Source organism: Humulus lupulus, chromosome 2 (genome assembly GCF_963169125.1).
Source record: "Humulus lupulus chromosome 2, drHumLupu1.1, whole genome shotgun sequence".
In the NCBI taxonomy this organism is placed as follows: Eukaryota; Viridiplantae; Streptophyta; class Magnoliopsida; order Rosales; family Cannabaceae; genus Humulus; species Humulus lupulus.
This window is the reverse complement of record NC_084794.1, coordinates 119,488,244-119,508,953: the sequence shown is the minus strand read 5'-3', so window position 1 is coordinate 119,508,953 and position 20,710 is coordinate 119,488,244. Positions and strand designations below refer to the sequence as shown.

The window sequence follows — 20,710 nt, the reverse complement described above, 5'->3', positions numbered from 1 at the left end:
CAGGGAGTTGTGGATGGTGTGGTTCTTATCTCACACTCTTGGGCTCATGTATTATTTGATACTGGTGCATCTCATTCTTGTATATCATTAATGTTTGCTAGCATGTTGGTTTTGAGTTGGGAAACTTTTAGTCCTACATTGCAGTTGAGTGTACCTATGGGAGGGCATGGTGAAGTATCAACCATCTACAAATCAATTGTATTGTGTTTGAATGGCATAATTTATTAGGAAGCCTGATGGTGTTACCTATGTGACAAGCTGATGTGATTCTTGGTCTGGATTGGTTGTCTAAGTACCAAGCCATTGTTGATTGCTCATGCAAAAGGGTGACTCTTTTAACTCCAAGTGGAGATTTCATTGTATATCGAGCCAACATGAATGCAGTAAGGCAGGATCCTATACTTAAGGCATGTTTAGGTGGGAAAAGAAACTTAGAGTGTTATGGGAGTCTGTTTGCAATTGAGGATGAGTCTAGGCCTCTAGACAAGTTTCCTTGGATATCAGTGGTTAGTGGCTTTACAGATGTGTTTCCTGAGGATTTGCCAGGACTACCACCTGATAGAGAGATCAAGTTTTGCATTGATTTGATTCCTGGGACTCAACCAGTTTCTACTACCCCTTATCGCATGGCACCTGCAGAGTTGGATGAATTGAAAAAGCAATTGGGTGAGCTAATGGATAAGGTACATCAGGAACAATACTTCCCCATGGGGAGCTCCAGTTTTGGTTGCCAAGAAATCTGATGGATCCTTGTGATTGTGCGTCGATTATAAGAAATTAATTCAGATGACAATTAAGAACAAGTATCCATTTCCAATGATATATGAGTTGTTTGATCAGCTCATATGTTCAAAGTGTTTTTCCAAGATTAACTTAAGGTCAGGCTATCATCAATTGAGGATTTAGGAAGAGGATATTCCTAAAACTAATTTCAGAACGCGTTATGGACACTTTGAGCTTTTTTGTGATGCCATTTGGATTGACGAATGCACTTGCAACATTTATGGACCTTATGCATAGAATCTTTAGACCCTATTTGGATAAGTTTGTGGTTGTTTTTATTGATGACCTTTTGGTGTATTCCAAGACAACTGAGGACCATACAGAACATTAAACAATTGTGTTGCAAACTTTGAGGGACCATCAATTATATGCTAAGAAAGAAAAATGTGACTTCTGGATGACTGAGGTCAAATTATTAGGGTATGTAAGATATCAAGAGGACATTACTGTGGATTCATGCGAAGATAGATTCTATCTTGCAGTGGAAAAAAAAATCAAAGAACGTTACTGAGATTCGAAGTGTTCTTGGGTTAGCAGGTTACTATTGTCGCTTTGTGGAGAATTTTTCTCGAATTTCTATGCCTTTGACAAAGCTAACAAGAAAGGATTTAAAGTTCATGTGGGATGACAATTGCGAAGAAACTTTCAGAGAACTTAAGCCAAGATTGACTACGGTGACTATTCTCACTATGCCTAATAGTAATGAACCATTTGTGGTATTCACTGATGCTTTTGGTACTGGTTTAGGTGGAGTTCTCATGCCAAATGGCAAGGTTGTTGCCTATGTTTCATGCCAATTGAAGACACATGAGAAGAACTACCCCACACATGACTTGGAACTTGCAGCAATGATTTTTGCCTTGAAAATGTGGAGATGTTACTTATATGGGGAAAAGTTTGAATTATAATTTGATCATAAGAGTTTAAGGTATCTCTTTACTAAGACTTGAATTTCACTTTGAAATATCCTCATGGAAAAGAAAATGTGGTTGCTACACAGTGCTACTTCAACAAGTTAAGCAATGTCAGTGGCAAGATGAGAAATTGAGACTTATCTAGAATCGAATCCAAAATGGTGAGCAATTAGATGGATGGACAGTGAATGCTGAAGGATTCTTATACCATAAGGGAAGATTAGTCGTTGCAAAAATCCCTGATCTTAGAGAGTCTGTTATGATTGAGGCCCATAGGTCTAAGTTTGTTGTACATCCTGGAAGCACAAAGATGTACCAAGATTTGAAAAGACAATATTGGTGGGAAGGTATGAAGAGAGACGTGACTAACTTTGTAGCTAAGCCAACAAGTTAAAGCTGAGCACTAGAGACCTTCAGGGTTGCTTCAACCTTTACCTATACCAGAATGGAAGTGAGACAAGATCACAATGGACTTTGTGACAGGATTACCATTAACACCATTAAAGCATGACACTGTCTGGGTGATTGTTGATCGTTTGACCAAATCTGCTCATTTCATTCCAATTAGGAAGAACTATAAGATTTCTAAACTAGCCCGAATTTATGTGAGTAATATACTTTGATTGCATGGGTTTCCTTCCAGCATTGTTTCTGAGAGAGATCCTCGATTTACATCAAAATTTTGGCGAGCATTGCAAGAAGCTTTAGGAACTGAACTTAACTTGAGCACCGCTCACCACCCTCAAACAGATGGACAGTATGAGAGGACTATCCAAACTTTGGAGGACATGCTTCATTCTTGTATTTTGGATTTTGGGGGTAGCTGGGGAGAACACTTGTCATTGGGGGAATTCACTAATAATAATAGCTACCAGGCCAGTATAGGCATGGCTCCTTATGATGCCTTATATGGGAGACCATGCAGATCACCTTTGTGTTGGGCAGAACCAGATTAGCATGTCACAATTGGATCTCAAATTGCTAGTACTACTGGGAAGATCAAAGTATTTTTTTTCCAAGCGAGACTTAAGGTTGTTCAAAGTCATCAGAAGAGTTATGCCGATCTCCTCCGATGAGAAGTTGAGTTTGAGATTGGTGACTATGTCTTCTTGAAAGTTACTCCCATGCTTGGTGTGACGAGATTTGGAGTGAAGGGTAAGCTAGCCCCGAGGTATATTGGGCCTTTCGAGGTTATTGAGAGGGATGAGGAGGTCGCTTATCGATTGAACTTACCAGCGCGGTTAGTGCATGTTCACAATGTGTTCCATGTGTCGATGCTGAGGAAGTATACTACAAACCCATCGTACATCATTGAGTATGAGGCTATCCCTATTCAAGAGGACGTGACATATGAAGAACAACCTATCAGAATTCTAGCGAGAGAGTTAAAGGTGCTAAGGAATAGAGAGATTCCCGTAGTCAAGGTCTTATGGCGGAACCAAAGAGAAGACGAGGCTATTTGAGAGTCAGAGTCGGAGATGTATGAGAAGTATCCTCATTTGTTTAATTTTCAGCTTGAGGTTGTACCTTGAAAATTTCGGGACAAAATTTCTTTAAGGAGGGAAGAATGTAAAGACTGAGAAAAAAAAATATATTTTTTAAGGGGTGGGACCCACTTAAGTTAAAAGAGACAATGGACTCTTCCTTTTTTTTCTTTTCCTTTTCTTTCTTTTCTTTCTCTTTCCCCGACTACTCTCTCTCTCTTCTCTTTCTTTTCTCTTCTCTTCTTTCTCTCTTCTCTCCACGGCAACACACCACCACCACCACTAAGACCCAACCTCCAGCAACCACCATTTTTGACATGCGGCGGCTCATTGGATTCGCCTTGCTCCGGCGACCTCAACCTCCAAGCGGCACCGCCCATGTAATGCCCAGAATTTCCTAATAGGGTTTAGGGCCTTGATTAGGAGGCCGGGAGGGCCATAATTGATTTATCATGGTATTAAATGGTTATATGAATGTTAATGTGAATTATATTATTATATGATGATAAATGCATGCATATAGGTGTATTTAGAATCATAAGGGCATTTTGGTAAATTGGCCTATTGAGGGCATATTCATAAATTAGGTGCATATTGTAAATTGTGATTGAGATTTTATTATTATGGAGATATATTCGAGCTATTCGGCATGAGATGATCTTAGATTATTGATTAGCGGTTTTGTCATAATGAGGTCGATTATTGGGTAATAAGAATGTTTATTTGGTGATAAATTGGGAGTATTTGAGATCAGGATGGAATTCTGGAAGTTTTGACTATAATGTCCCTGGGGGTGTTTTCGGGACCCCGAGCACTAGGTTTTATTTGAGGTTACTTAAGCTTGAAGTAGCTTGTCAGATAAGAACGTACGTTAGAAAATCTCTCTCTCCCTTCCCGATAGCTTATTTTACCATTCGAAGCCTTTTTGAAGGAATCTCGAGTTCTAGGAGTCGGAATCAAGCAAGGGTCAAGGCATAGCGATCCTAGGAAAGATTAGAAGCTTCTTAACCGAAGGATTTGATGGAAAACAACCCAATTGAAGGTAATCTAAGTTTAAGTTTCAAGTTTTCAAAGTTTTTAAGCTTAGAATTGGACATTATGAATCGTTGAGTTTTTGGTTCGGTTGAGCCTTGGGTTTTGATGGTTTTGGACCATTGGGAAGCTTGGGAACTTTGATTTGATGATTTGGGAATGTTTAGGCATGTTTTTGGAGGATTTGGGAAGTTGAAAATCGTGTTTGGGGATGGCCCAGGGTTGGGGGCCGCGGCCCTGTTCTTGGGCGCCACGGCCCTAGCTCGATGAAGCAGGTGCCCCAGTTCTGTTCTTGCTGGGCGCCATGGCCCTTGGTGTTCGGCGCCGCGGCGCTTGCTTCAGGTTGTGCTGGGGGCTACGGCTCTTGGGCAGAGTTGAGCCCATTTGTGTGTTTTGACCCCGGGAACATAGTTTTAGGCCTTGGGATGGTTCCTACTACTTGGATTAGTTTGGATTGATGTCCCGGAGGCTAGATTTTGGTTTGGAAACCTATGTTGATTATTTTTATTGATGGTGTCCTATATTTGGTTATGACTAGGTGACCGCTAAGGGCTTAAATGTTGATCGTTCTCAAGGGTCCTTCTTATATTGATTCTAGCTCGAATCTGAGGTAAGAAAACTGGACCCTGTATATATGTGACATGCATGGTTATTCTTGATGCATGTTGGTTGGTTATTAAATGTGACATGCATGGCTATTATTGGTGCATGTTGGATTATTAAATGTGGCATGCATGATTATTGTTAAGGCATGTCAGGCGATTAAATATGATGCATATGATGCACGAGAAACATGTGATTAGGACATGCTTTGTATACTGAGTATGATATTGTTTAGAGCTTGAGCCTCTGTGTTTATGCATGGTCCTAATTGTACTAGTACTTGTTAAGAAAGCATGCTGAATGCCTTGTATACAAATATTGGATATGTGATATATGTTTGGTGGCATTGCTTACTTGTTTATGGCACTGACTAGTCAGGGACATTGACCTAAGAGTCAGAAATGGCATAGCGTCATGAACGCCGAGCCAAATGAAGATGAGATCTAATCGATATCAGCGTTGAATGGCTCTAAGGCATTAACGCTGGACCGACTCTAAGGTCGATGAACTTATAAGCGCTTGTCTAGTCTAAGACTAGTTACTAGAACCGGGGCCTAGGGCCCAGGTGACTTCTTGTCACACGGCTAGGGAACGATGTTCTAAGGTTATGACTCTATGGTCATGAGGAAGGTTATGTTGGTGACTAATCACCATGCACCTATCCTGTTTAAGCTATGGAAGGTTCACTTATCTGTTAAGCCCTGGTGACCCTATCGTCACATGGCTAGAGAGGGGGTTGTACCCACTTTTGTGACTTTTGCGACTGTCACCTATTTGTTTGGACTAAGAGTCCGGGATGATTATTATGGTCATTGGTTGATATATTATACTCAACATTGCATTTCTATATTGGGGCTAAGAGTCCTGGATGATTATTATGATCATTGGTTGGTGTGTTATACTCAACATTACGTGAATTCATTTGCCTGTGGAATAGGGCTATATCTGCTAGGCGTGTGCCTTATGATCTGATGACATGTTATAACTGTTCATGAGCATATTAAGTTTTCTTGCTGGGCTTCGGCTCACAGGTGCTATGTGGTGCAAGTAAAGGCAAAAGAAAATTGGACCATCCTTGAGTTGGAGAGCTTAGTTGATGATGTGTACATATGCAGCTGCTCGTCCACCACGGCCGAGGTTTGAAGAGGAACTAGGGTTAAACCCTTTTTTTCCGCATAGAACGACCTGTTGTAAATATTTTCTTGTAGAAGACTCTGAAATTATAATTTTGGGATCCCAACATATATATTAAACGTTCTAATGAAACGTTATATCTTATCCAAAAAATTTAATCCCTAAACCGCTAATCATACTTAGTTACACGATTTTGGCCAAATGACTTGATTAGCGAGTTTAGCACTGTTTACAAGGCACATCGTAACGGTCCCTGGAGTTTAGGGCGTTACAGCCCAACTCGCCGTAAGTTATTCGGAATAGTCAGTCAAAGTTTTGGTTCGTCAACTTTGACTGTGTTTTCCGTCCAACTCCGACCACCACTCGGCAAGTGGTTGGTACCTTTAGAACCAGCGTGAAGAGAGGAACAAAACCCACTAAACCATTCCAGTCAACTCGCCATTTTTCTCCGACAAGATTTTGGGTATCTCCGCCCCTTTGGAAGCATTTTCCGGTGACACCGGAGGTCATTTGGGCGAAGGAGCTGTACTTTCGTGATGTACTCATCGAGAGGATCATTTTGATATATGCCATGCATATATTCGTCGACGTTTCCGGTACCACCACCAACCGCTATTGTGTACTGCTTAGGTGAGGTTCTGGAACTTGAAATTTTAAATATGGTCATATTATATGTCATTGAACACGATTTTGAATAAGGAATGATATGATGATAATTGTTCGCTCATTTGGTGCACGTAGGAAAAACGTGATATTAAAATCAGACTAAATCATTCTAAGATCATCGTTAAGCTTAGGAGCGTCGCTTTGGGCTCAGATTAAATTCTAAGGAGGTATCTAAAGAGGTAGGGACTCAACTGGACTACTGGACTTATTTTACTCGTATTAAATTACATTCAACATATTCCAATTTTGAGATTTATAAAATGTTTGAAAAATTGAAAACTTAACCTGCATGTTTTCCAATCTGTTCTGAGGGCACTGAGTGCCAAATATATATTTTTGTTCACTTATTTATGCAGGTTATGATTTTTGGGTTTATTCAAATGTAGCTGTTATGCTGCCCAATTTTCTAAAATATAAAGGGAATATGTTTCTTTCTTTTCATTTTTACCTGCATTTGGTTATACCGATGAGAGCCATAGTGATCATGATTGGTGCACGTTGTTGTTTCACGACCTAGTCTCTGTGTCATCATAGGTAGATCAGATGTCCACTCACCTATAGGTGTAAAGACCTAGCATCTATATACAGGAAGTGTTCTTAGCCTCCCCCTTGTGGTGGTTATCAGGTCCGGTGTAGAGTCCAAAGAACTTTACTTAGCTAAGTTAGATAGTAGTATAATAGTAATAATAGTATTATCTTTATGACTGTGGATTTTTGGTTCAGACCGGGATTCATTTGGACACTCATAGTAACACTTGTAGATTTTCTAAGTTTAACCTATAGTTTAAGAATATTAATTTTAACCTAAGGTTTGATTAATATGACTGATATTGAGGGTAATATTTATTATATTATAAGGTTTAGATAAGACCCAATAAGATTATAGCACATGTCATGTCTATGTTTAATAATGATTAAGTATTTTGAGGAATAAATTTATTAAGGTTAAAATTTGAATATCCTAGGGTCAGTCAGCAGCTTTGAAAACATTAGAGGGCTCAGTCAAGGTTGTTTACTCAATTCAAACTAAGCTAAGAATGTGTAATTTTGTGTTTAAATATTCAGCGTATGCCGATATATCGTAGCTATAGGGGGCGATATATCGCAGTACGGGGATACGAAAAAACACGAAACGTTGCACGATTGCCTCGGGCATACTGGGCCAGGCGATATATCGCCTACAGGGGGCAATATATCGCCTCCTTCAGTGTGTTTTTGAAAGTTTACAAAAACGTTCTCATTCAAATCCTTAACCTCTTGATAAGTCCAGCACCTTTCTGAATGATTCTTCAGCCTCTGCTGAACGATAATTCAAATGATTTTCACTTAAAAAGCCATTATTTTTATTCAAGTTAAATGAAGATCTTTTCATTACTAAACTCTATAAATAGGACCTAGTACCCATCCATTTATTCATCTATTACTCTAAGTTCAGAGGCTGCAAGTTGCTAGGTTAGTGTGAGAGTGTAAACACTTAGGTTGGGAATTATAAGCTTGATCACTATAAGCTTACCAAACACTTGGGAAGTAAGGTTCTATTCACATTTCGGTTCAAGGTTTAAATTGATCATAGAAGTACTCAAGGTATCCAAAACTCTAGTCCATTTCTGTATTATTTTCTTTAAAGTTCTCATAGTCTTCTACTCAGTATCCTAACCTTATTCTTATTCTTGGTTAGGAAATCTAAGTTCTTAAGCACAAGGTTTTTGGTAAGTATATTTCGATAGTATAGTTCCTTCATCACTTTCATCCCTTTTCTTCAATATACTCACCTTATTATAAATGGTTTAGGAGTGTTCCAGAGTCCCCGAATCAATTCTCATATCCCGGTTATTTTGGTAAGGAAAATAGGATAGGACTTATGTGTTATAAGATTTTATATGTTATCTTATGAATATGTGTTATGTAAAATGCTATGTTAAGTATGCTTGTAGACTTGGACATATGGCCTATACAACTAACAAGCCCCAAATAGATTATGGGCATATGGCTTGCTTAGCTAGCAAGACCCCACTAATCTAATGGGCATATGACTTGTTTAGTTTATGGGACCCCAAGTAATAATGGCCATTATAGTATGTATATGACATAAGTGTTATGATATGTTTTATGTTACCTTATGAATTTTATGTATATGGTTATATGTTAGATTTTTCCTTGCTGGGCATTAGGCGCACTCCTTTTTGTGTATATGTGCAGGAAAATAGCTTTAGTGGCGGGAAAGATTCTTGGAAGCATGGGGAATGTGTATTGAGGCGGAATGGATTCAAAGAGCCAAGAGTTTCGATTCGGGGATGAAGTCTTTACTTATGGTTTTATGTGTATTTTTCCGCACTTATTTATGTAATCTCTTTTAAGTACAATTATGTTATGTTTTCCTTTTAAAACAATGGGATCCCATATCCTAACTTAAATTTTATGTAAGTTTAACCTTTATTTTTTTACAAGTTTTAATAAAGTTATGATCTTTTCACTTGTATGTTCTATTAAGGATTAAGGTCTATGTGTAGTTTTCATTAATGGTCCAAAGTCTAGAGTAGTTGGGTCATTACAGTTGGTATCAGAGTAAACAGTTCCTTCGCATGAAGTTCTCCTCGATACACACACTCAAAGCTCCGAATCTGACCGCCAAGTAAGTATTTAAGTTATAGTTACTTTGCTTATGTGTATAGCTAACGAGTTTTAGTATTTATGTTTTCAGTTAAGTATGAATGGAGCATTAACTTATGAGGATATCCGAGCCATTAAGGCTTTAAAGAGAATAAGATAACCAAGAAACACCATAGGAACACTAGAGAGAATCACCCGGAGACTACTCTTGTTCCACAGAGAAATAGGTCATCTTCAAGAGTCTAAGCAAATAATGATGAGAGCAACAGAACAATATGTATTAGTGATTAGACTGTTTAAAGATTTTCATCCTGTAATAGCAGCCTTAGAGGAAATATGGTAAACAATGGATGATGAGGATGAACTACCAGCAGCAATGCGATATTACTTTCTTCTAATTAGGCTCACTTCAAAATCCGAATTTCAGTTTACCAATGAGCAAAAACATAGGATTTTCACAAACCTTCCTAGAGGACATTTTGATGCACATGACAATGAGGATTATGAAGAACTGGATGATGATATGTTAGATGAAGGGTCGGATGTAGAAGATCCTGATTTTTAGAATAGTAGCATTTCATTGTTTATTTTATTTATTTCTTTGTTTTATGGTTGTAATAAGTGAAAAACTTTTTTTTCCAAATGAATATCATGTTATTTCATTATCATGTATGAGTTTGATTTTTTATTTTTTTTTGCAATCATAATAAATAATAAGTAAAATAAATAATGACTTAGTTCGGTGAGGGTGGATACAAATCAATGAACCGAGTTTCTATATTGAGAGTTAGGGGGCCATAGTAGTGAGAATGATTTTACTGATCCCAGCCCTCCCTCAATATGGTTATGTAATGACCCAACTACTCTAGACTTTGGACCATTAATGAAAACTACACATAGACCCTATTCCTTAACAAAACTTACAAGTGAAAAGATCATAACTTTATTAAAACTTGTAAAAACAAATGTTAAACTTACATAAAATCTCAAGTAGGATATGGGATCCCATTGTTTTAAAATCAAAACATAACATAATTGTAATTAAAAGAGATTACATAAATAAGTGCGGAAAAATACACATAAAAACATAAGTAAAGACTTCATCCTTGAATCGAAACTCTCGGCTCTTTGAATCCATTCCACTTCAATACACATGCCCAAAACTACCAAGAACCTTTCCCGCCACTAAAGCTATTTTCCTGCACATATAAACAAAAAGGAGTGAGCCTAATGCCCAGCAAGGAAAATCTAACACATAAACCATATACATAAATTTCATAAAGAAACATACAACATATCATAACACTTATGTCACATACATACTATAATGGCCATTATTACTTGGGGTCCCATAAACTAAACAAGTCATATGCCCATTAGATTAGTGGGGTCTTGCTAGCTAAGCAAGTCATATGCCCATAATCTATTTGGGGCTTGTTAGTTGTATAGGTCATATGCCCAAGTCTACAAACATACTTAACATAACATTTTTCATAACACACATTCATAAGATAACATATAAAATCATATAGCACATAAATCCTATCCTATTTTCCTTACCAAAATAACCGGGATATGAGAACATATTTGGGACCTTGGAACACTCCTAAAAACCATTTATAATAGGGTGAGTATATTGAAGAAAACGGATGAAAGTGATGAAGGAACTATACTATCAAAATATACTTACCAAAATCCTTGTGCTTAAGAACTTATATTTCCTAACAAAGAATAAGAATAAGGTTAGAATACTGAGTAGAAGACTATGAGAACTTTAAAGGAAATAATACAGAAATGGACTAGAGTTTGGGATACCTTGAGTACTTCTATGATCAATCTAAACCTTGAACCGAAATGTGAATAGAACCTTACTTCCCAAGTGTTTGATAAGCTTATAGTGATCAAGCTTATAATTCCCAACCCAAGTGTTTACACTCTCACACTAACTTAGCAACTTGCAGCCTCTGAACTTAGAGTAATAGATGAATAAATGGCTGGGTACTAGGTCCTATTTATAGAGTTTAGGAATGAAAAGATCTTCATTTAACTTGAATAAAAATAATGGCTTTTTAAGTGAAAAACATTTGAATTATCGTTCAGCAGAGGCTGCAGACTCGTTCAGAAAGGTGCTGGACTTATCAAGAGGTTAAGGATTTGAATGAGAATGTTTTTGAAAACTTTCAAAAATATGCTGAAGGAGGCGATATATTGCCCCCTGTAGGCGATATATCGCCTGGGCCATTATGCTCGAGGCAATCGTGCAACGTTTCGTGTTTTTCGTATCTTCGTACTGCGATATATCGCCCCCTATAGCTGCGATATATCGGCATACGCTGAATATTTAAACACAAAATTACACATTTTTAGCTTAATTTGAATTGAGTAAACAGCCTTGACAAAGCCCTTTAACGTTTTCAAAGCTGCTGACTGACCTTAGGGTATTCAAATCTTTTACCTTAATAAATTTATTCCTCAAAATACTTAATGATTAATAAACCTATACATGACATATGCTATTATCTTATTGGGTCTTAACTAAACCTTATAATATAATAAATATTACCCTCAATATCAGTCATATTAATCAAACCTTAGGTTAAAATTAATATTCCTAAACTACAGGTTAAACTTAGAAAATCTACAAGTACTACTATGAGTGTCCAAATAAATCCTGGTTTGAACCAAAAATCCACAGTCATAAAGATAATGCTATTATTACTATTATACTACTATCCAACTTAGCTAAGTAAAGTTCTTGGACTCTACAGGTTAACTTTGGAACAAAGATAAGTTTCGAGCCTTAGAATTAAGTCATATAGGATAATTAGAAACAGACTTAGAAATAATAAATATGGCTTGTTTTTCCAAGTATAGAAACCCGCTCTAAATAATAAAGAAGGCTTATATAATTTTTCATAAGAATTCATAATAAATAGGTCCGAGATATGTTTGTTATATAATAAGTTTTTGCCTTAAAGCCTATTAGGTAAAGTTCTAACATGTTCCTTTCATCTGTTAGAACTCTGCTACGATGTCACTCCGAAGATCTGCACGCACCAGCGGAAACGCCTCCAACGCTGTTCCAGCAAACAATGACGCCCCTCCAGTTCGTAGAAGGGGAGTTCGTGCTACTACTAGCCGCAACGCGCCGACACCGCCAGCTGACAACATTGCGGAGATCGCCAGACTACGACAATAAGTCGAGGAACTTTTGCAGCAACAACACCAACAGACTCAAACTCAAACTCAGCCTCAACCTCCACCACAGCCGCAGCCACAGCAAATGGCCTCAGTACCCCAACAAGTTGGTCCACATGGGGGATGGCCAATGGTGAATTACGCGTCGTATCCAGTACAGCACATGGAGCCAGTGTACAAGAGGTTCCGCAAACAACATGCTTCAAACTTCGAAGGGACTACAGACCCCTTTGAGGCAGAAGAGTGGCTAAGGAATGTGGAGCCAATTCTGATGCACATGAATCTCAGTAATGCGGACCACATATTCTGCGTCTCGTCATTACTAAAGAAGGCTGCCAGGATATGGTGGGATTTTGTCCAGCAATCGCATGATGTTGCCACCATGACATGGACTCGATTTGTGGAGCTGTTCCACAAGAAGTACTACAATTCGGCTGTACTCGCTTCCAGAGTTGAGGAGTTTGCCATCTTGAAGCAAGGAAATTTATCAATGGCAGAGTATGCTCGTCAGTTCGACCGCTTAGCTAAGTTCGCATCTGAGATGGTTCCAACCGATTTTCTGAGGGTAAACAAGTTTGTTAGAGGACTTCGACCGAAAATCGAGATGGGGGTTAAGTTAGCAAACCCAGGAAATACTACGTATGCCGACGTTCTTGAAATGGCAAGAGAAGTAGAAAGGTTGCAGGCCAATGTAAGTAAAGAGGAAGCCAGTAAGCCTGAACCTAGACAGCAGAGTCAACCTCAAACCAGTCGGAACAACAACCATAATGGCAACAATCAGTCTGAAAAGAACGGTAACAGCCAGAAAAGACAACATCCGGATAACAAGCAATTCGACAGCGATAAGGGGGCACAGACGAATAATGGGGGAAATAGGTCGGGTTATGTGGAATACCCGCCATGTGCTAAGTGCCAAAAGAAACATCCTGGAGAATGCCGCGCAAACACCAAGTAATGTTTTAACTGTGGTCAGGAAGGACACCAAAAAAGAGATTGTCCTCAGCACAAGTCAGAAGGGAAGAAGGACGACAAGATGGTTCCTGCTAGGGTTTTTGCTTTAATCCAAGGAGAGGCTGATGCTAGCAATACGATGGTCACAGGTCAGGTTTCTATCCTCAATAACTTATGCTCTATGTTATTTGATTCGAGAGCCACTCGTTCTATATCTCGTTAGGAATGATAGAAAAACTAGGCAAACCTTGTGAAAGATTGAGAACTAGGTTTGTAACCGAGTTGCCCTCGGGCAAAGTAGTTCTATCATCACGGATAGTACGTGGCGTACCGATGAAGATTGAGGACATAGAACTAGAAGGAGACCTGATAGAACTAGTGATCAAGGACTTTGACGTAATACTAGGCATGGACTGGCTAGCACGGCATGGCGCAACCATCGACTGTAAACGCAAGAAGGTGATGTTCGAGACCCTTGACGGCCAAAGACTATGCTTCATGGGACAAGCTTCAGGATTACGCACCCCGTTAGTATCATCTCTCAAAGCTCAGAGAATGATGGAGAAAGGATGTCAAGCGTTCTTAGCCAGCATCACAAATGTGGAAAGAGAGACACCACTTAAGGTTGGAGATGTCCGTGTTATACAAGAATTTCCAGAGGTATTTCCCGATGACATGCCAGGATTGCCACCAACTCGGGAAATAGACTTCACGATAGAATTAGTACCGGGCACCGAGCCTATCTCTAAGGCACCATACCGGATGCCACCTATGGAACTCAAGGAGTTAAAGACGCAACTACAAGAACTCCTAGACTTGGGTTTTATTAGGCCAAGCCATTCGCCATGGGGAGCTCCGGTGCTATTCGTGAAGAAGAAGGACGGAAGTATGCGGATGTGTATAGACTATCGCGAGCTGAACAAGGTAATGATTAAGAACAAGTACCCGCTACCTCGGATCGACGACTTGTTTGATCAACTTCGAGGTGCGACTGTATTTTCAAAGATCGATTTACGGTCCGGGTATCATCAGCTCAAGGTAAAGGGAGAAGATATTCCTAAGACCGCCTTTAGGACTCGTTATGGACATTACGAGTTCTTGGTTATGTCTTTTGGTCTTACCAACGCACCAGCCATGTTTATGGACTTAATGAATAGGGTCTTCAAAGACTACTTGGATAAATTCGTCGTTGTGTTCATCGACGACATTTTAATATACTCCAAGGATGAAGTAGAGCATGAGGAACATTTGAGGTTCATTTTGACGCAATTGAAGGAGCATCAACTCTACGCAAAGTTCAAGAAATGCGAGTTTTGGCTTTCACAAGTGGCGTTCCTCGGGCACATTATATCAAAAGACGGAGTTGCAGTAGACCCATCAAAGGTAGAGGCCGTGAAGGATTGGCCCAGACCAAAGAACGCATTTGAAGTAAGAAGCCTTCTAGGGTTAGCAGGTTATTATAGAAAGTTTGTAGAGGGCTTTTCAAAGATAGCCACTCCGCTCACCAACCTGACCCGAAAACAACAAAGATTCAACTGGAATGATAAGTGTGAAGAAAGCTTTCAGTTGCTTAAGGATAAGCTTTGCTCAGCACCAGTACTCAGTGTACTGACACCCAACAATAAGTTCGTAGTCTATTGTGATGCATCAAAGCAAGGATTGGGTTGCGTACTGATGCAAAATGACAAGGCGATAGCCTACGCTTCATGACAATTGAAGGAGTACGAGCAGCGCTATCCAACTCACGATATGGAGTTGGCAGCGGTGGTCTTTGCATTAAAAATCTGGCGCCATTATCTTTACCGAGAATGGTGCGAGATTTATACGGACCACAAGAGTTTAAAGTACTTCTTTACTCAAAAGGAGCTCAACATGAGGTAGCGCAGGTGGTTGGAGTTAGTAAAGGATTACGACTGCGAAATCCTCTACCACCCGGGGAAGGCGAACGTAGTTGCCAATGCACTTAGTAGGAAAGGTTATGGAAATTTAGCAGCTTTATCCGGAATAGAAAAGTCGCTATAGCAGGAGCTGATCAGTGTCGGAATAGAAGTAGTTGTAGGCAAGCTGGCTAACTTGTCTATCCAATCGAATCTGCTAGAGGATATACGGATTGGTCAAGGACATGACGACACACTAGCAGTACATATGGATGCAGTCAGAGAAGGCAAGACAATAGATTTCTCAATATCTAGCCAAGGTTTATTGAGATATAAGGATCGGATATGCGTGCCAAATGATCAAAGTATTAAGAAGACGATTCTGGAAGAAGCACATAGTACCCCGTACTCAGTTCACCCAGGGTCAACCAAGATAACTCATGATGTCAAGGCAATCTATTGGTGGTCAGGGATGAAGAAGGACATAGTAGAATTTGTGTCCAAGTGTCTTATATGCCAGCAAGTGAAAGTAGAACATCAGCGACCTGCAGGTTTATTGCAACCGCTTAGCGTACCAGAATGGAAGTGGGACGATATAGCTATGGACTTCATGACGGGTTTGCCAAGGATGAATAAGCAGCATGATTCTGCTTGGATAGTAATAGATAGACTAACCAAGTCAGCTCATTTCCTGCCTATTAAGAATTCATACATGACAGACCAATATGCAGACATCTATATCCAAGAGATAGTACGGTTGCATGGAATCCCCAAGACGATAGTGTCGGATAAAGGATCAGTGTTTACGTCGAGATTTTGGGGAAGATTACAGCAAGCTATAGGTACTAAGTTAAGTCTTAGTACAACTTTCCATCCTCAAACAGATGGGCACTCTGAGCGTACGATTCAGATTTTAGAGGATATGCTACGCGCGTGTGTACTTGATTTCAGAGGATCATGGAACAAATACTTGCCATTGATAGAGTTCTCCTACAACAACAGTTACCAGTCAACGATCGGGATGTCACCATATGAGTTGTTATATGGAAGAAGGTGCCGATCACTGTTGCACTGGGACGAGGTAGGAGAAAGGCAGCTTCTAGGCCCCGAAGCTGTTAGACAAGCTCTAGAAGACGTAGCGCTTATTAGACAGCGTATGCTTGCTGCTCAAAGCCGTCAGAAAAGCTATGCGGATGCCAAACGACCCGATGTGGAATTCCAAGTTGGAGATCAAATCTTCCTGAAGATATCTCCTATGAAAGGTGTCAAGCGGTTTGGGAAGAAAGGCAAGCTTAGTCCCCGATTCATAGGTCCTTTTGAGATATTGGACAAAGTGGGAGTAGTTGCGTATAGACTAGCCCTACCGCCTGCACTAGCCGATAGTCACAACGTGTTCCACATCTCGATGCTATGCAAATATGTGTCAGACCCATCTCACGTCCTCAAGTACGATACGATAGCACTCCAGAAAGACTTAAGTTACGAGGAATGACCGATTAGCATCCTGGATAGGGGGTGAAGCAGTTACGGTTCAAGAGCTTTCCTATAGTCAAAGTCCTATGGAGTAATAGTTCTGAACGAGAGGCAACGTGGGAGTTGGAGGAGGACATGCAAGGCCGGTATCCAGAGTTATTTGGTAAGTATATTTCGAGGACGAAATTCTTTTTAGTAGGGGAAAATTGTAGAGTCCAAAGAACTTTACTTAGCTAAGTTAGATAGTAGTATAATAGTAATAATAGTATTATCTTTATGACTGTGTATTTTTGGTTCAGACCGGGATTCATTTGGACACTCATTGTAACACTTGTAGATTTTCTAAGTTTAACCTATAGTTTAAGAATATTAATTTTAACCTAAGGTTTGATTAATATGACTGATATTGAGGGTAATATTTATTATATTATAAGGTTTAGATAAGACCCAATAAGATTATAGCACATGTCATGTCTATGTTTAATAATGATTAATTATTTTGAGGAATAAATTTATTAAGGTTAAAATTTGAATATCCTAGGGTCAGTCAGCAGCTTTGAAAATGTTAGAGGGCTTAGTCAAGGCTGTTTACTCAATTCAAACTAAGCTAAAAATGTGTAATTTCATGTTTAAATATTCAGCGTATGCCGATATATCGCAGCTATAGGGGGCGATATATCGCAGTACGGGGATACGAAACACACGAAACGTTGCACGATTGCCTCGGGCATACTGCCCCAAGCGATATATCGCCTCCTTCAGTGTGCTTTTGAAAGTTTACAAAAACATTCTCATTCAAATCCTTAACCTCTTGATAAGTCCAGCACCTTTCTGAACGATTCTTCAGCTTCTGCTAAACGATAACTCAAATGATTTTCACTTAAAAAGCCATTATTTTTATTCAAGTTAAATGAAGATCTTTTCATTCCTAAACTCTATAAATAGGACCTAGTACCCAGCCATTTATTCATCTATTACTCTAAGTTCAGAGGCTGCAAGTTGCTAGGTTAGTGTGAGAGTGTAAACACTTGGGTTGGGAATTATAAGCTTGATCACTATAAGCTTACCAAACACTTGGGAAGTAAGGTTCTATTCACATTTCGATTCAAGGTTTAAATTGATCATAGAATTACTCAAGGTATCCCAAACTCTAGTCCATTTCTGTATTATTTTCTTTAAAGTTCTCATAGTCTTCTACTCAGTATCCTAACCTTATTCTTATTCTTGGTTAGGAAATCTAAGTTCTTAAGCACAAGGTTTTTTGTAAGTATATTTTGATAGTATAGTTCCTTCATCACTTTCATCCCTTTTCTTCAATATACTCACCTTATTATAAATGGTTTAGGAGTGTTCCAGAGTCCCCGAATCAGTTCTCATATCCCGGTTATTTTGGTAAGGAAAATAGGATAGGACTTATGTGTTATAAGATTTTATATGTTATCTTATGAATATGTGTTATGTAAAACGCTATGTTAAGTATGCTTGTGGACTTGGGCATATGACCTATACAACTAACAAGCCCCAAATAGATTATGGGCATATGACTTGCTTAGCTGGCAAGACCCCACTAATCTAATGGGCATATGACTTGTTTAGTTTATGGGACCCCAAGTAATAATGGCCATTATAGTATGTATATGACATAAGTGTTATGATATGTTTTATGTTACCTTATGAATTTTATGTATATGGTTATATGTTAGATTTTTCCTTGCTGGGCATTAGGCTCACTCCTTTTTGTGTATATGTGCAGGAAAATAGCTTTAGTGGCGGGAAAGATTCTTGGAAACTTGGGGAATGTGTATTGAGGCGGAATGGATTCAAAGAGCCGAGAGTTTCGATTCGAGGATGAAGTCTTTACTTATGGTTTTATGTGTATTTTTCCACACTTATTTATGTAATCTCTTTTAATTACAATTATGTTATGTTTTCCTTTTAAAATAATGGGATCTCATATCCTAACTTAAATTTTATGTAAGTTTAACCTTTATTTTTTTACAAGTTTTAATAAAGTTATAATCTTTTCACTTGTAAGTTCTATTAAGGATTAGGGTCTATGTGTAGTTTTCATTAATGGTCCAAAGTCTAGAGTAGTTGGGTCATTACATCCGGCTACCCGGTTTAGGATGTCGAATTTTCTATGGTGGGTAACGGGAACTAAGGATCTAGTGGACAGTGTGATGTGCACTTGTAGCTATGCTCTTATGATTATTTGTGGTTTTTCTCTATTTTGGTTTATACATGATGAGGTATGTTTTATTTTCAAAGCTAGCCATGCAGTGGTTGTATTAAACTTTTGGGTCCTATGTTATTAGTTGTTTTCCTACTGGGCTTTATAAGCTCACCCCTTTCTCTCCCATTCCAGGAGCCTAGTGACGCGAACGTGGAAAAGATGAATTATCGATGGAGCCAATGTGTTTAGCCTGTTTCTATTTCGTGTTATTGTCTTATCTTTGAGCATTATATATGTATTCGACTTCGAATCTAATGATTGGTATATTTGAATGAGCTATGAAATAGTTAGGGATGAGGAATGGTGCATGCTAAGTATTATTTTGGGTGTTTATGACTTATTAAATTTAACTATTTGGTGATTACATAACTGTGGGAATATTATTGTTTTATGTATAATGATAAATGATCATACATTTATCACTAATATTTTTATATATATAACTATATGAGTTATTTCATTATTTTAACTTATAATTATAGTATGATTTAATATAAATTAAATGATCATTTATAAAGACTATTTTCCAACAAGGGTCAAAGTTTGACCTTTGACCACCCCAGTTATGGATATTACAAATCTTCTACGGCCTAGGGCTCGGGTTGTGACACTTTAAAAGAGTCATTTTTAGTCTTTTTGTTTTTTTACTTTTTATTCTTTCAAATATACTAAATTACAATAATTTTTATAATTCTCAATTAAATCATAACAATATTTTTTAATGAATATCCAAATAATTTTAAAATAACTTTTCATTAAAAAAAATGTTTTATATAATAGTTGTCCAAAAAAATCACAACTTTTATTTATTTTATGATTTTAATTATGAACAAAATACTAAATAGTATTTTTGTCCCCGAACTATAACCATTATATGATCGTACCCCTAAATAATTTGTGAAATTAAAATTTTTCCTCGAACTATGATCACTACCAAATTATACAATTTTTATTAAAACTAATTTTTTTTAAATCTACTTTTTTCTCTTGAAAATAATAATTAAATCCTTAAAAATTATAAATTAATTATTTTAAAAGATTAAAAAAAATAAAAAATACTAAAAGTTTCAAATTAATAAAAAAAAAATTCAAATATTGAAATTTTTAAATCTAATTAATAACAAATAACTTTTTTTTTTTACTTTTTATTTTCTTTTACAATATAGTTCGGAGGACAAAAATGTTATTTATATCTTAAAATAAATCCTAAAACAAAAATTTTCCCTTTCATCCTCTTTTAAAATTAAATTTTTTTTATTTGTTTAATTCATTCGTTCTCGCCCTCCTTTTTAATTTAAAGTTTTTTCTTTGATTTAATATTTATTTTAAATTTTTATTCTATATTATATTTATTTTATATTTTAAAATAAAGAAAAAATAAAAATGAATTATTTGTTGTTGACTATGTTTTTAGTCAACGACGTGATAACGTCAATAACGACAAGCCTTCAAGAGAATGTAAACGACAAAAGACAGTTTAATCAATGAAAGTAAATAACACAAGAGATTTTATAGTGGTTCAGCCCCGATCAGTCGGTAATAGCCTAATCCACTTAGAGATTTTATTACTCTATTCACACTCAAGATCAGATGAACCAGTGTCAACTGAGTTTCTTAAGTGTAAATATTCAAGAATACAAAAAAGGGTTCTCTCAAGAAAAACACACTTTCTCTCTCTAGAACTCAGACTAATTCTCAATTTGCCAAAAAGTCCATTTACGATCCCATCAACCCTCTATTTATACGCTTGGG

The 20,710-nt window shown here is 37.8% G+C and overlaps 1 protein-coding gene across 1 annotated transcript; it reads left to right on the top strand.

Moving 5' to 3' along the window:
* The first annotated feature begins 374 nt into the window (after window positions 1–374).
* Window positions 375–3,160, top strand: LOC133814666 (uncharacterized). The gene is made up of 4 exons (XM_062247597.1): window positions 375–683; window positions 1,266–1,659; window positions 1,871–2,044; window positions 2,814–3,160. The coding sequence occupies exons 1-4, from the start codon at window positions 375–377 to the stop codon at window positions 3,158–3,160; spliced, it is 1,224 nt and encodes a 407-aa protein (XP_062103581.1).
* The last annotated feature ends 17,550 nt before the right edge of the window (window positions 3,161–20,710 follow it).

Excerpts from the sequence above, each read along its gene's own strand:
- LOC133814666 (XM_062247597.1), top strand. The coding sequence starts at position 375 with ATGAATGCAGTAAGGCAGGATCCTATACTTAAGGCATGTTTAGGTGGG. Across the intron at positions 684-1,265 it reads TGGGTGAGCTAATGGATAAG|TGGAAAAAAAAATCAAAGAA; the intron begins GTACATCAGGAA and ends TCTATCTTGCAG. Across the intron at positions 2,045-2,813 it reads AAGACAATATTGGTGGGAAG|TTACTCCCATGCTTGGTGTG; the intron begins GTATGAAGAGAG and ends TCTTCTTGAAAG.